Below are 13117 nucleotides of genomic sequence, written 5' to 3'. Positions count from 1 at the left end.
CCTTTCTGGTCTCCGTTGGATGATTTTTATCTATATTCCATATCCTATTATGGATATACTCCAAAATATAATCCTTGACCTTCTTTTCTTCTCTCTTTATATTCTCATAATTTTATTCATGAGTAGTGAGGTGGTGTATTAAATAGAACACCAGGCCCGAAATTAGGAAGACTCATATTCCTGAGTCCAAATATGGCCCCAGATACTTAATAGCTATGTGAACCTGGGCAAGTCATTTACCTATGTTTCCCTCAGTTCTTCATCTGTAAAATGAGCTGGAGAAGGAAATGGCAAGCCCCAAATGGAGTCACAAGGAATCTGAAAAGACTGAACAACACATCTCATAGCTCCCTTGGATTCAACCATCATCTCTATGCTAATACCAGACCTACTTATCCAGTACTCTTCTCTCTCCTGACCTCTGTTTCCATAATTCTGCCTCTATCTTGATGACCTACAAGCATCTGCAATTTGTCATGTTCAAAATTATATTCATTGATTTTTCCCCTAAGTCACCACCTCCCCTAATTTCCCTATTCTGATTAATAGTGTCACCATTCTTCTAGTCACCTGGGTTCACAATATAGATGTTTTCTCCAATTCCAATCAATCAATAAGATTCATAAATTCTTCCACATCCCTATCATAGGTTACCTTTGCTCCATTCCTATCACAACCATTTTAGTCCATATTCTTAGCACTTCTCACTATACAAAACTGCAGTAGCGTCCTAAATGGTCTCCCTACTTCTAGTCTCTTCCATTTTCAATCTAGTCTCTACTTAGAGATTGATATTCCTACCAAACTGATATTCCTGAGGCACAAATATAAGTGGAACTCTCTCCTATTCAAAAAGCTTCAGGGCCTCGCTGTTGCTTCTAGGATAAAATACAAATTTCTTGTTTGGCATTTAAAGTCCTTCACCATCTGGTTCTAACCTCTTTTTCCAGGTTGATTAAAAATTACTCTCCCATCCACCATCACCCATTCTACAGTCTAAACAAACTGGATCATTTACTGTTCTCTTTATAAAACATTCTGTCTTCTGACTCTGCAGATGCACAGGTTGTCCATAAGCCTAATATGATCTCATCCTCACATTTACCTCTTGTGACCCAAAACTCCCTTCAAAGCTGGGCTCAAGTGCCAGCTCCCAGCAAGTGTTTGGAATTTAGTAAACACTTAATAAATGCTCGTTGACTGACTGACCTATTTTAAGAGATTCCTGACTCTATTAATAAAAAGCCTTCTTCCTTTCCCAAATTACTTCAAATTTATTCTGTATATAATTACTTATCTCTGAATATATTGTTTCCCACAGCAAAATAAAACTACTTGAGAGTATTATTATATAATACCATCTATCCCTGCTATCTAGTACCAAATCTCACATTTAGCAAGTAATTAATAAATAGTGATCAAATGATTAATTATTTTCACAATTCAATAACTCAATTCAATTAAAATTTGCTAGGCATTGAGTCAGATGCTGAAGACTCAGGAAAAAAAAAATAAGTCCCTGCCCTCAATTAGTGTCCTGCTCTTGAGGATATTCTCCTGGAGGGGAACAAAGGGGGACAAAATACACACAAATAAATATAACATACTAAAACTGAGTAAAGAGAAAGTACTAAGAATTAGGAGAATCAAAGAGTCCTTGGGAAGAGGGATCAATAAGTGACAAGACTTATCACTTGGGGGGAAAAAAAGAATTTGAAAGGAACCAGAAAAGAAGGCAACTCAGGATCATATCTGAGAGCCTGATCAGAATTACCAAAGCAACAGCATTACTGAAACTGAATTTTGATAGGGACTGAAAATAAATGTGGTCTAAATATGTTTGGGGGTCTTGTTTTATATTTTACAATATCACTTTGTTGACCAGATTAAGAATGTTAAATAATGATTCACTGGTGACTCTTTTTGTCCATGGGAAAAAAATAATAATGATCATAGGGTCAGAGGAAGAGGTGTCTTTTCTATATATAGCCAATTTAATGTAAAAAAAAAAAACCCCCCACAGAAGTACTAGAAGCATCTCCTTATCTTTAAAATTGGTCATTGGAACAATTCAAACTAATGTTTGCAACTTGCATCCAGGTGGAAAGAAGTCTGGGTAACATTAAAGACAAAAAGAGTTATATAAACGACTGTGAGCTAACTTTCTTCCTCAGTTAGGGGTGCTTTCAAAGCTATGACCCCAGGAACCAACTCTATAAGAGAAGCTACACATACATAAAACAGTCATTGGCTACCCAATTATGCACCACTTTGCCTAAGGAAAAATCAAAGCAAAAAGAACCCGTGGTAGACCAATCAGGGTCCATCTCCAATCCCTCTGGCTTGGAACAGATTTATAGCAATAGGCAAAAGGTTTTTCAAAGGATCATTGATTTAGAACTAGGAAGAATTTTAGAGCCTATCAAATTTAAGTCTTTCACTTTCCGTATAAGGAAACTGAGGCACTGATTTTTCCCAAAGTCACACTTCTAATAAGTTTCTAAAGTGGATTTTGAAAATGGATCTTCCTGTGTCCAAGTCCAGCATCCTAGCCAATAAGCTATTCTGCCTTTTTCTCATTGTATTCCTTAGAATGCAAAATTTCCACTAATCTCCCAGTCTCTCCTGAAAAAAATATATTCTTAGCATAAGTGGATAATTTAAGTCAATGATTGGCATAAGAGAAAGACCATTAGATTTAGGATTAGAAGATTTAGAATCAAATCTTGGCTCTACTACTTAATTTAACCATAAATATAAATAAATTACTCTACATCTATCAGCCTCAGTTTCTTCATCTGTAAAATTTTTTTTTACAGAATTGTACCGAGGAAAACATTTGATAAGCCTTAAAATAGGTACAAATTTGAGTTATTATCATCTGTGATTTATTAATCCAGTTAAATATAGCATTCTAAAATTTCATTCTTTATAAATGCCTAGTGAATGAATTTTGTCAGCTCAAGATTTTGCTTATAATTAAACAATAGCATTTTGTTTAAAATTCAATCAACTCATGTAGTTTCATGCTCTAAAACTGTGAAGCTTACTAGATTGTAGACAATCACTGTAGGTTATTACTTTTCTAATGTCTAAAATTTTGTAAAAAAAAAAAAAAAAAAAAGGAGGGGGGGCTTCCTTATTAACAAGTGATACCTTCCAGAGCATCAGGATTTGTAGTTACTAAAACATATTTAATTTCATATAAGTAAAGTACTCAGCATTTCATGGACAGAAATGCATTCCCTCTGAGGCAGTATCATATAAAGGAGCAATTAGACCTGGAGTTATAAGATCATAGATCTAAAAGAGACCTTAGAGTCCACTTAATCTAATCCCCTTCAACTTTACAAAAGAAGAAACTGAGGCCCAAGGAAGTGACTTGCCCAAAGTCACAAAGGAAGTAAATTATCAGAGGTAGAATTTGAATCCAGGTCTTCTGGCATCAAACAGTGATCTTTTTTCACTTTAAGTTAAGAAACCTAATTTAAACTCTTAAATTCTAATACTACCTATGTAGTATTATGGATATGACAGTTTATCTCTGAACTTTAATTTTCTCATCCATAAAATAGAAATAATAATATATTTTCAATCTAACAAGATAGCAGTGAGTAAAACACTTAGAGCACTATACAAATGTAAATTCTAAATATCACCAATTCTTCTAAAAAAAATTTTAAATCCTGGTCCTATACAACAGAGATCTGGCTTGTGAACAGACCATATTTTAATTAACTGTTAAAGGCTGAATTCCCAAACAACTCATTAAGGGCAGGCAAAGCAGTATGTAACAAGAAGAGGACAGTATGGTTTAAACGCCCTCCACCCATGACAAAACCCTAAATACCAGTGCCAATCACAAAGCTGAAATAGCTGTTAACAATCCTGATGGCAAGTTTCACAATACGAAGAGGAGGAAAGCAAAAGCAATACATAAAATGTAGTAGCTTCTCTTAATTAAGACAATCTGCAGTATACATGGCATGTGCCCATTAGGAGGAAACCCCGGAAAGCTTTGCTCTTCATTATCTCTTTTTGTTTTAATTTATCATTCTTCAATATCTTTCCCTGAAAGGAGGGGAATTGCTTCCAGAATTAACAGTGATGAAATCTGAAAGCCCCATCCACAAATGACTTAGAGTTTTAAGACAATCGGTTTTGTCTTGATAAAACAAGATTGCTTTTCTGACAATTTTACTGATGCAGAAAGGGCTTCTACAAGGTGTAGATCAAGCCATTGAGCAATCACTTTCTCTGCTTAGAGTTGAGCCTGCCCTTGAACTCCCTGAAGCTGTGCTCTGCCCCACAGCAGCTCTCAGGGAGCAAGGCTCGGGGGCTTGTTGGGGGGAAAGCGCACTCACCATTTGATTGCCGTACCAGTACAGCGATGCCCCCTTGAGCACAACCCAGAACTTTCTCCATTTGTTGCTGAGGAAGGTGCCTTTTTCCTTTTTCTTGTATAACCACCCCTGGAAGTCAGCGTGTCCCAGATCTTTGCAGGATATCCTCCTCCGGCTCATTGTGAAGAAACCTGCACAGCATTCAAACCAAGAATGAAATGATTATTTTCTGCTCAGGCAAGCCCGAGAAAGATCCTGCTAAAATAATCAATTACTTAAAGTCAATGCTTCCAAGTTGCTATATCACGCACCCCCAGAGTTCCCTGGAGAACAAATCTGGGCAATTCAAATTGCCACTGCCTTGGGTGCCTTAGCTTTCAAAATGCATCGCTTCTATATTTTATAACAAATGAAACAAGAAGGGAGGAACAGTGTTCAGCGAATGAGTAGTATTTTTTAAATGCCACTGAATAGGTAAATTAGAAAATAAAGTGTATCAGGCCACCCGGAATATGACTGCACAGCAGAGCCGCATGCAGCCTGCCACAAGCGCTGCAGTTATGCAATAGAAGCGTGCGGGCTAATGCCCATTTAAGCGTAAAGCTACTTCCAGGCTCTCAATTCCACTATCTCCAAGCCCTCCTGACATACCACAGGGGATTAATCCAAATGAGCAGCATGTCGTCATTTCTCAGAAGCGATAGAAAAATAACCACGAGTTAAGCAGTCTGCCAACTACCCCAGACTCACGATACTCAGACAAGCCAAAAAAAAAAAAAAAAAAAATCGGAAGACATACAAAATTATAATAATAACGATAAATAATAAAGAAAGAAATGAGAGCTCCTATAACAATACCTTGAGTTTTCTTCCTCGGCTTCTGACGCAAGGGAACCTGCAGGAAGTGCAGGAAGGAAAGAAAAGAGGAAATTTCTGATTATGTTGTAACATTTGTAAAGGAGAGGAGAGAGGAGGTGGTGGTGTTCACGTGCAGGAGAGAATCTTAAAAAACAACAAAACAAAATACAACACTTGGAGATAAAGAAGCTACTAGCTGAAACTTAAAATGGGCTAATTAGAATTGATGTACATAGAGTTGAATGTGGGGAAAAAATGTTACATTGTTTTTATCACTAGTGTTTCCTGTTTCCACCCACAAGCAGTTTTCTCACTAGTACTTTTGAGTCAAAAGACTTAACTATTCTTTAAAAAATGTGTCTGCAAACGGATATATACTATATTGATAAACTCTTTTCATTTTCTCCAGAACTAGGAAAATTCTTATACTTTAACCCTTCTTACTACTAAAAGTTTCTAAGTGTTGATTGTAACGTAAGTAAACGTTGAAAAGGTTACAAGACAGGCTATGCAATTATAGGATTGTCATTAAAACCACATATTTACAGAGTTACACTAAAATCCCATCAGGTAAATAACACATCTGTATTTATCCAACTTTCCCATCCTGAAAATGTTCTTTATATTTAAACTTAATCTCTCTTGCTGTAATTGCTACATATTCCCTTTTACATTCTCCTTAAAGGAAACTTACTTTTGTAAATATACTCTAAAAAGAATAAATTCACAATCAACTTCTACCTTATAATGTTAAGCTTTTTTCTATATTGTCCATTATATTATATTAAAATGCACAAGGTCAATTGCTTTTCAAGTTTTGGAAATGCAATTTTATGTCATATACATACATATGATTCAATTTTTTAAAGTCCCAGTTATTATAAATATAGACAGCACAAAAGCTATTTTTGGCCAATAATGTCTTTCTTGTTTTCTTCTCACGTTTCTATATAGCAAATGTCCTTCGTTTGCCCTTCATTGGGAATTTCCCATTTTTAAAAATCTGTGTTTGCTCAATATTACTTGTATGGAATCAATATGTATAATGACTTGCCTTTTCACATTAACAGGTATGGAATATGCGTAGCCCAAAACTCTGAGTTTGAAGAATCAATGAGAGAAGTTCATATGTAATTTTTATAGTGTTTACTGTCCTGTGTATTCTTGTATTGTGCAAGTATCAAGTGTATGATACAAAATGCTTGCATAATAGACGTGAAAGCTTCAAACTTTTTGAAAAATATTTTAAGACTTAATCCCTTTCTGAAATTCAGAGATTAAGTATGCCTCACAATTCTTTCAGCAATGATGATGAAAATAAACTGCTTAAAAATATTTTTAAATATTCATATATTTTTATTCTAAAGCTATTAAAGGAAAGTTCCAACACAATTTTGAATTACATAAGTACTTATAAGAACCAGCACAATAAGGTTTGAGAAACATTTTACAAATTTCATTTTACCTTTAAAACAACACAGTGACATTTATGATACAATCATCACCTTTTTACAAATGAAGAAACTGAGGCAGGCAGCGGAGGAGTGATTTGCCCAGCACCACAAGGCAAGTAAATTTCTAAAGTCAAATTAAAACTAGGGGCTTGGTGACTCAAAGTACAGGGCTCTATCCAATTCTAAATTCTAAGATTTGTCATTTGAAAATAAGCAATAGCAAAGGAACTTTGCTCACTTCTATGAGTTCCCTGAGATGTATGTATGTGGGTAGCATTATTATTAGGATAAGACCTTCTCTGAGAAGTCATGTGATATGGGGCTAATTCAAAGCTGCCTCCACCACCATTCTCATTACCCTTAATATATCATCCCCACTGGGCCAGTCAACTTAATGTTTAAGTCCTAGCAACAGGGGAATTCCTTTAGTGGTTCTCCAAGTATATTCCTAGAGCCCCTAGGGGTCCTGGAGATCCTTTTGGGGGTCCATGAGATCAAAAAACTTTTTGTAATAATCCTAAGAAATGTCAGAAACCTGCCACTCCTGGAGTTTTCATGTAGAATCTAAGAAAAATGTACATAATTATCTACAGAGTCTATTAAAATAGTCCTTCCTTTTCCAATAACATATCTATGTGAGACCAGATTTTGTTCATATACTTCAACCAAAATAACACATCAAAACAGATTGAATATAGAAGCAGCTATAAGAATCCAGCTGTCTTCTATTAGAGGAAACATCAAAGAGATTTGCAAAAATATGTAAAACAATACCAGTCTTCTCAATTTTTTTTGTTTTGGAAAATATAGTAATTTTTATTTAAAAAATGTTATCTAAGTAAATATGTAAACAATGATCCTATTATTTTTATTTTAAATGAATTTTAAAACTTTTTAAATTTTATCTGCTTTTATGGCTAACAGTAAATTCCAATAAAAATAACACAACTAAAAAAAAGATCTTTGGTTGAGGTCATCAATTTTTAAGTGTATAAAAAGGTTCTTAGATCAAAAAATTTTGAGAACTGAAGCTTTCTATTAATTGTCTCCAGGAGTTCTTCATTAAGATGCAATAAGTTACAGGAGAAGAGTAACAGGAAATAATTAGCACTCATTAAAACTTTGGTCCATATAAGTTCATTAGATTGGTTAATTATAACAGAACTTTAAGGTTTACAGAGTGTTTTCTTCACAATCTTGTAAGGCAAGTCTATTAAACCTAGCTGAAAACAGACTCCTGGGCAAATAGAATTCAAAATAGGAAACTGGGAATAAAGTTTTTAGCTTACTGTGGAGTATAAGAGCAATGGCACAATACTACTAAACCAGATTGACAAAAAGAGGTAAGCAACAGCCATTACAAAGGAGCACAAGTCTAAGGGGGGGGGGGGAACATTGAGTTGTTTATTCAACAAATATTAAGTATCTAACTCTATATAAAGTATCTTTCAATATACAGTGGAAAAATCTCACTGCATACTTATACCTCCCAGCCTATGCCCATCATAATTTTAGTACAGTTGAAGTCAATTATTTAGGGACAATTAATAATATAATGCCCAAAAGGCACAGTAGAATCGTGTATTCTCCATAACATTCAATAAATTACGTAACTAAGCAGATGTGGTCTGGGGTAAAATATTAACCAGGAAGTCTATCTTATTTCCTTCTTAAATTTTCATCATAGATACCCTTAAAAGCATACATAGACTATTCAATTAAAGATTACATTAAGATAAGAAAGCAGGAATATGAATTATTAGTTGTCAATGTCTCCTGGGTTTCTATTTTCTTAGTAATAATACTGTGATCCTTTATCATTTTTATAACATTTAAGATATTTTAAAAATAGATTTCTGCATTCTTCTAAAATGATGTCATCTCCAACCCAGGTTTCTTTTGTCTATATTTTACCAAACTTAATAATTCCCCCCCAAATTCATTTTTGACACTATATTTCTTTGTACAGCACATGGGATACTGTGGTATTAGTCCAAAAGTGGTGGTTCCACGTCATCAATAATAACAATAAATCATTTTATAAAACACTTAGCAAGTCTGCTCTATTTTATGAATATTTACTGTTCTTCTTTTAGTTTTATATCTATATACCCTTGGAAGTAATCTGACTTCTCTGGGTCTTACATTGAGCTTTCTACGAATTTGTTTTCTTTTTCACTTCTTTTGACTGTTTGGTGAAATTGTTATAATACTGTTCATAAACTTTCATTACTCTCCATAATGAATTGCAAATTAGCTTACTATTTAAACCTGTACTGGTCTTGACTTTTGTCTTTCTACTTGGCAAAGGGACCAAATTTTATCTGACTCTTTTTGGCTTCCTTGTTAGAGTAGTATCTTCATCTCATGTGGCTAACTGATCTGTGTAATGGAGATAATCAGAATCCACATCCATTTCCCTTTTATCAGAGTTAGTAGCTTGTTTAAATAGGTCAGGTTGGTTGCAATTTCATGCAGTATCTTTTCAGCTTTATACTCTTGTCTAATTTGGTTTGCCCTTGACCTTTGCTCTAGTTAGCCAATAATCTTACTGTAGGAAAACAGAATTCCACATTAGAAACCAGTCTCTTTATATGAAGTTAAACTACAATAAGTTTTAATCTTTGTGATGCATGGTATTTCCATTTTTGGTGTCTTAAAACATTCTTCTTGAAGAAAGTTTTCATGATGAATAGAGATAAAGCTTCTCAGGAACTGATAAATCTTTCTCCTATTTTTTTCTTTAATCTCAAAATATATTTTCCAATTTTTCATTAACTTTTTGAAAATTCAATCCATTAAATAACCAATTGTTCAATAAGTATTTAATAAGTACCTGCTATTTTCTACTATATGTGCCTAATACAAGGGAAACAAAGACTTAAATTTACATTGGACATAACTTGAAAGTATAATTTTTTGCATGTTGTTACCTCCCATTAGAGTAAGAGTTTCTTGAGGCTAGGGACTTTGTTTTTGCCTTTTTGTATAATACTGCAGCTCAGCTATTTGGTACAGAATCCAAAGGAAAGAGTGATCTGTAGTTGATAAAATTCATCACTCTGAGTACCCTTATTCAGGGCTAGATAACATTGTAACATCCCTTGACGGCAGAAGTTGTATTATTTTTATCTTCATATCACTAGTCCTGGTGCCTGACTTATTTAATTTTTTTGATAAGCAAAGGAATCCTGAAACCAAGTACAATATCAGTTTAAACTAAATCTCTTACAAAGATGGATGGTGAAAGATTATGAGCAGTTTTACCTCATAAAACATAAAGAAGTCATGAAAGGAAAAAAGTTTAAAGGAAGCTTGGCAATTGTTCAAGGTAAGCAATGCCATCCATCTGGCAGTTGAGGATAAAATGGGAAGAAGAATAATAGACCAAAGAAAAGTGAAAAATATCAGTAAAAAAAACTTGTAACAAACTCTTTTCACCCTTGGACAGCAAAATTAGCATGCATCATAATCCCAGATGTATTTAGATAGGAAGTGGAAACAGTACTGGGAAAAAAAAAAAAACAGAAATGGGAAAAGCATCTGAACTAGGTCAGATATGCACAGAGGAGATCTGTGATGGGAGTGATATAATTCTGAGGACAGCAAGGCATTAATGGGCAAGGTGCCTGAAAGAAAGATCCTAAAAGGAGGAAGGGAGATGGCAGACTTTATTACTATCAAAAGAAAAAGAATTGAGAAGACATTGAGCATTACATTTAGATATACTGGCTTTCCATCTACATACATTTTTGAGAATAATTTAATAACCTATTAGCAACATTTATAAAGTGCCTATTCTATACAAAGCACTACTCTAAGTGCTAGGAATCAAAAGTGAAACATTACTTATGTTCAAGGATCTCACATTTTAGTGGTGGGGATAGAGCTCATCCACAGACAAGTAAAGGTTGGATGTTAAGGTGGAACTTGGTTATCTCCCTCTTTTACAAGTGATTAATACGTGAATAAATAAGACCTATCCACCATTTGGAATCAATCAAATGCATTACTTGATAGACTGGGTCACCACCTCAGGAATTTGTATAAAAGGAAAGTGCTTTCTCAGCTCCAGATAATGATTCTGAGGGTTGGGAAAGGAAAGGAAAGAGACGCTATATACTGAGCTGAGGCCAAAATAAAACAAAACAAATTAAAAAAAAAAAAAATTTAAAGCAGCCTTGGGGCAAGTAGTAAAAAGCAAAAGCTCCTAGGACTGAGCTGTGGCAGAAAAGGATAATATCAAGGAAGATCAACTCAACAAACATATGAAAGCAAAAAAACAAAAACAAAAAACCCAAGCTGATATAATCTACTCATGGATTAAAGGACTTCTCAAGAAAAAAAATCTACTCTTTCTCCAGCTTTCGCTCCTAATGACTTTCTACCTACAAATATGAATATACAATCAGCTAGTTCATAGCATAAAAGTTTTCAGTCATCTAAATGTTTCCTCAACCACAAATTGGCCAAGAGTTAACTAGAAAGAAATGTACACATTTCAGCAGAGAGCCAGAATTCTGCCTAAACATTACTTATATTATTTTTTCATCCTTCATTTTTTGAAGAGGATCAATGACAGCCCAAGTGATATATTGATTTGCAGTGAATTAGATTTAAGTGAGGCAGAGTTGCATAAAGTCATCAGCCTAACTTGCTCTTCCTGAGTCATAGAAGACCAAAGGCAAAAACAAAAATCAAAATGACTGGCCATGAAGCACGATTCAGTGAATGACCTTGGCATCTTTGATGTCTGACCAAGATTTAAGCATTCCATAGTGCCTGGTTTAGCTATGGCCTTTGAAACAAATTGTTCTTACGAGTCCATTCCACTGAAGACAAGTCTTCCCAGGCTTGGGGTAGTAGACATCCCCCTAATTCATTGACACATTTGAGACTGGTTTAGCCTGTCTGCCCACGTTTATTGTGATCATTGTACTTGCTACAACTTCTTAGAGCCAGTAGATGGCCCTGAAAAGAGTTCAACAAGCCCTCACACCAGAGGTGCTAGTCCTCCCTGAACACTCCATACATACCTGAATTTACTCTAAATGATTGTGATTGAACTCAAAATTTTTCATCTAAAATGAACTTCCTAAAATTACAGAAGAGGGAGTATATGAACTTTAAAGGTCATTATATTGTCTCAGGCTTAAAACAAGTTAATTATTGTAACATAATGTTAAATATACAAAATAAATGCAGATTAATGGGAATGGAAGCACATTATTTATTGGAGAAATTAAAAAGATCTCTTGAAAGAGATGGTCATATAGGGGAGGGGGGAGGAGAAGAGGGGGAGAAATTGGAACACAAGGTTTTGCAAGGGTCAGTGTTGAAAAATTATCCCCACATGTGCTTTGAAACTAAAAAGCTTCAATTAAAAAAAAAAATTCAATTCAAAAAGAGAGAGAGATGGTCATTGGACTGAGCTTTGAAAAACATTAGGGGTTCCAAGAGTTAGAAATAAGAAGGAATATCCAACTGTGCATACCCTTTGATCCAGCAGTGTTACTACTGGGATTATATCCCAAAGAGATTATAAAGAAGGGAAAGGGACCTGTATGTGCACGAATGTTTGTGGCAGCCCTTTTTGTAGTGGCTAGAAACTGGAAACTGAATGGATGTCCATCAGTTGGAGAATGGCTGAATAAATTGTGGTATATGAAAATTATGGAATATTACTGTTCTGTAAGAAATGACCAACAGGATGATTTCAGAAAGGCCTGGAGAGACTTACACGAACTGATGCGGAGTGAAATGAGCAGGACCAGGAGATCATTATATACTTCAACAACAATACTAGATGATGACCAGTTCTGATGGACCAGGCCATCCTCAGCAACGAGATCAACCAAATCATTTCTAATGGAGCAGTAATGAACTGAACTAGCTATACCCAGAAAAAGAACTCTGGGAGATGACTAAAAACCATTACATTGAATTCCCAATCCCTATATTTATGCACACCTGCATTTTTGATTTCCTTCACAAGCTAATTGTACAATATTTCAGAGTCTGATTCTTTTTCTACAGCAAAATAATGCTTTGGTCGGGTATACTTATTGTGTATCTAACTTATATTTTAATATATTTAACATCTACTGGTCATCCTGCCATCTAGGGGAGGGGCTGGGGAGGGGGGGTAAAAGGTGAAAAATTGGAACAAGAGGTTTGGCAATTGTTAATGCTGTAAAGTTACCCATGTATATATCCTGTAAATAAAAGGCTATTAAATTAAAAAAAAAAAAAAGAAAGAAGAAGGAAAATATATCAGTGTAAATGCATGAAGGCAGAAAATGAAAAACTATTTATGGAGAAAAGCATGTAATTAATATGGGAAGAGCAATGTACAATCAGCCTAGAAAGATAGGCTGAAGACAGATTGTAAAATTCCAACAGACAAATTTGTCTTTGATTCTCAAGGCCATGGGAAGCTACTGAAGTTTCCTAAATTAGGAA

General features: G+C 34.7%; 1 protein-coding gene across 5 annotated transcripts in view; it reads right to left on the bottom strand.

The window, feature by feature from the left end:
• The window catches only part of IPCEF1 (interaction protein for cytohesin exchange factors 1), a 203894-nt gene that overhangs the window by 83531 nt on the left and 107246 nt on the right, over positions 1-13117 (bottom strand). For 3 of the 5 annotated variants that reach the window (XM_031937588.1, XM_031937590.1, XM_031937589.1), the window contains 2 exons: positions 5202-5238; positions 4365-4534 (listed from right to left, as the gene is read on the bottom strand). In XM_031937588.1, coding sequence (XP_031793448.1) covers positions 4365-4534; positions 5202-5238 — 207 coding nt within the window. Of the gene's footprint in view, positions 1-4364; positions 4535-4654; positions 4939-4994; positions 5097-5201; positions 5239-13117 lie in introns of those variants that run through there. The other 2 variants (XM_031937591.1, XM_031937592.1) reach the window with 2 other exon arrangements.

Source organism: Sarcophilus harrisii, chromosome 4 (assembly GCF_902635505.1).
Source record: "Sarcophilus harrisii chromosome 4, mSarHar1.11, whole genome shotgun sequence".
Lineage (NCBI taxonomy): Eukaryota > Metazoa > Chordata > Mammalia > Dasyuromorphia > Dasyuridae > Sarcophilus > Sarcophilus harrisii.
This window is presented reverse-complemented; position numbering and strand designations above follow the sequence as displayed.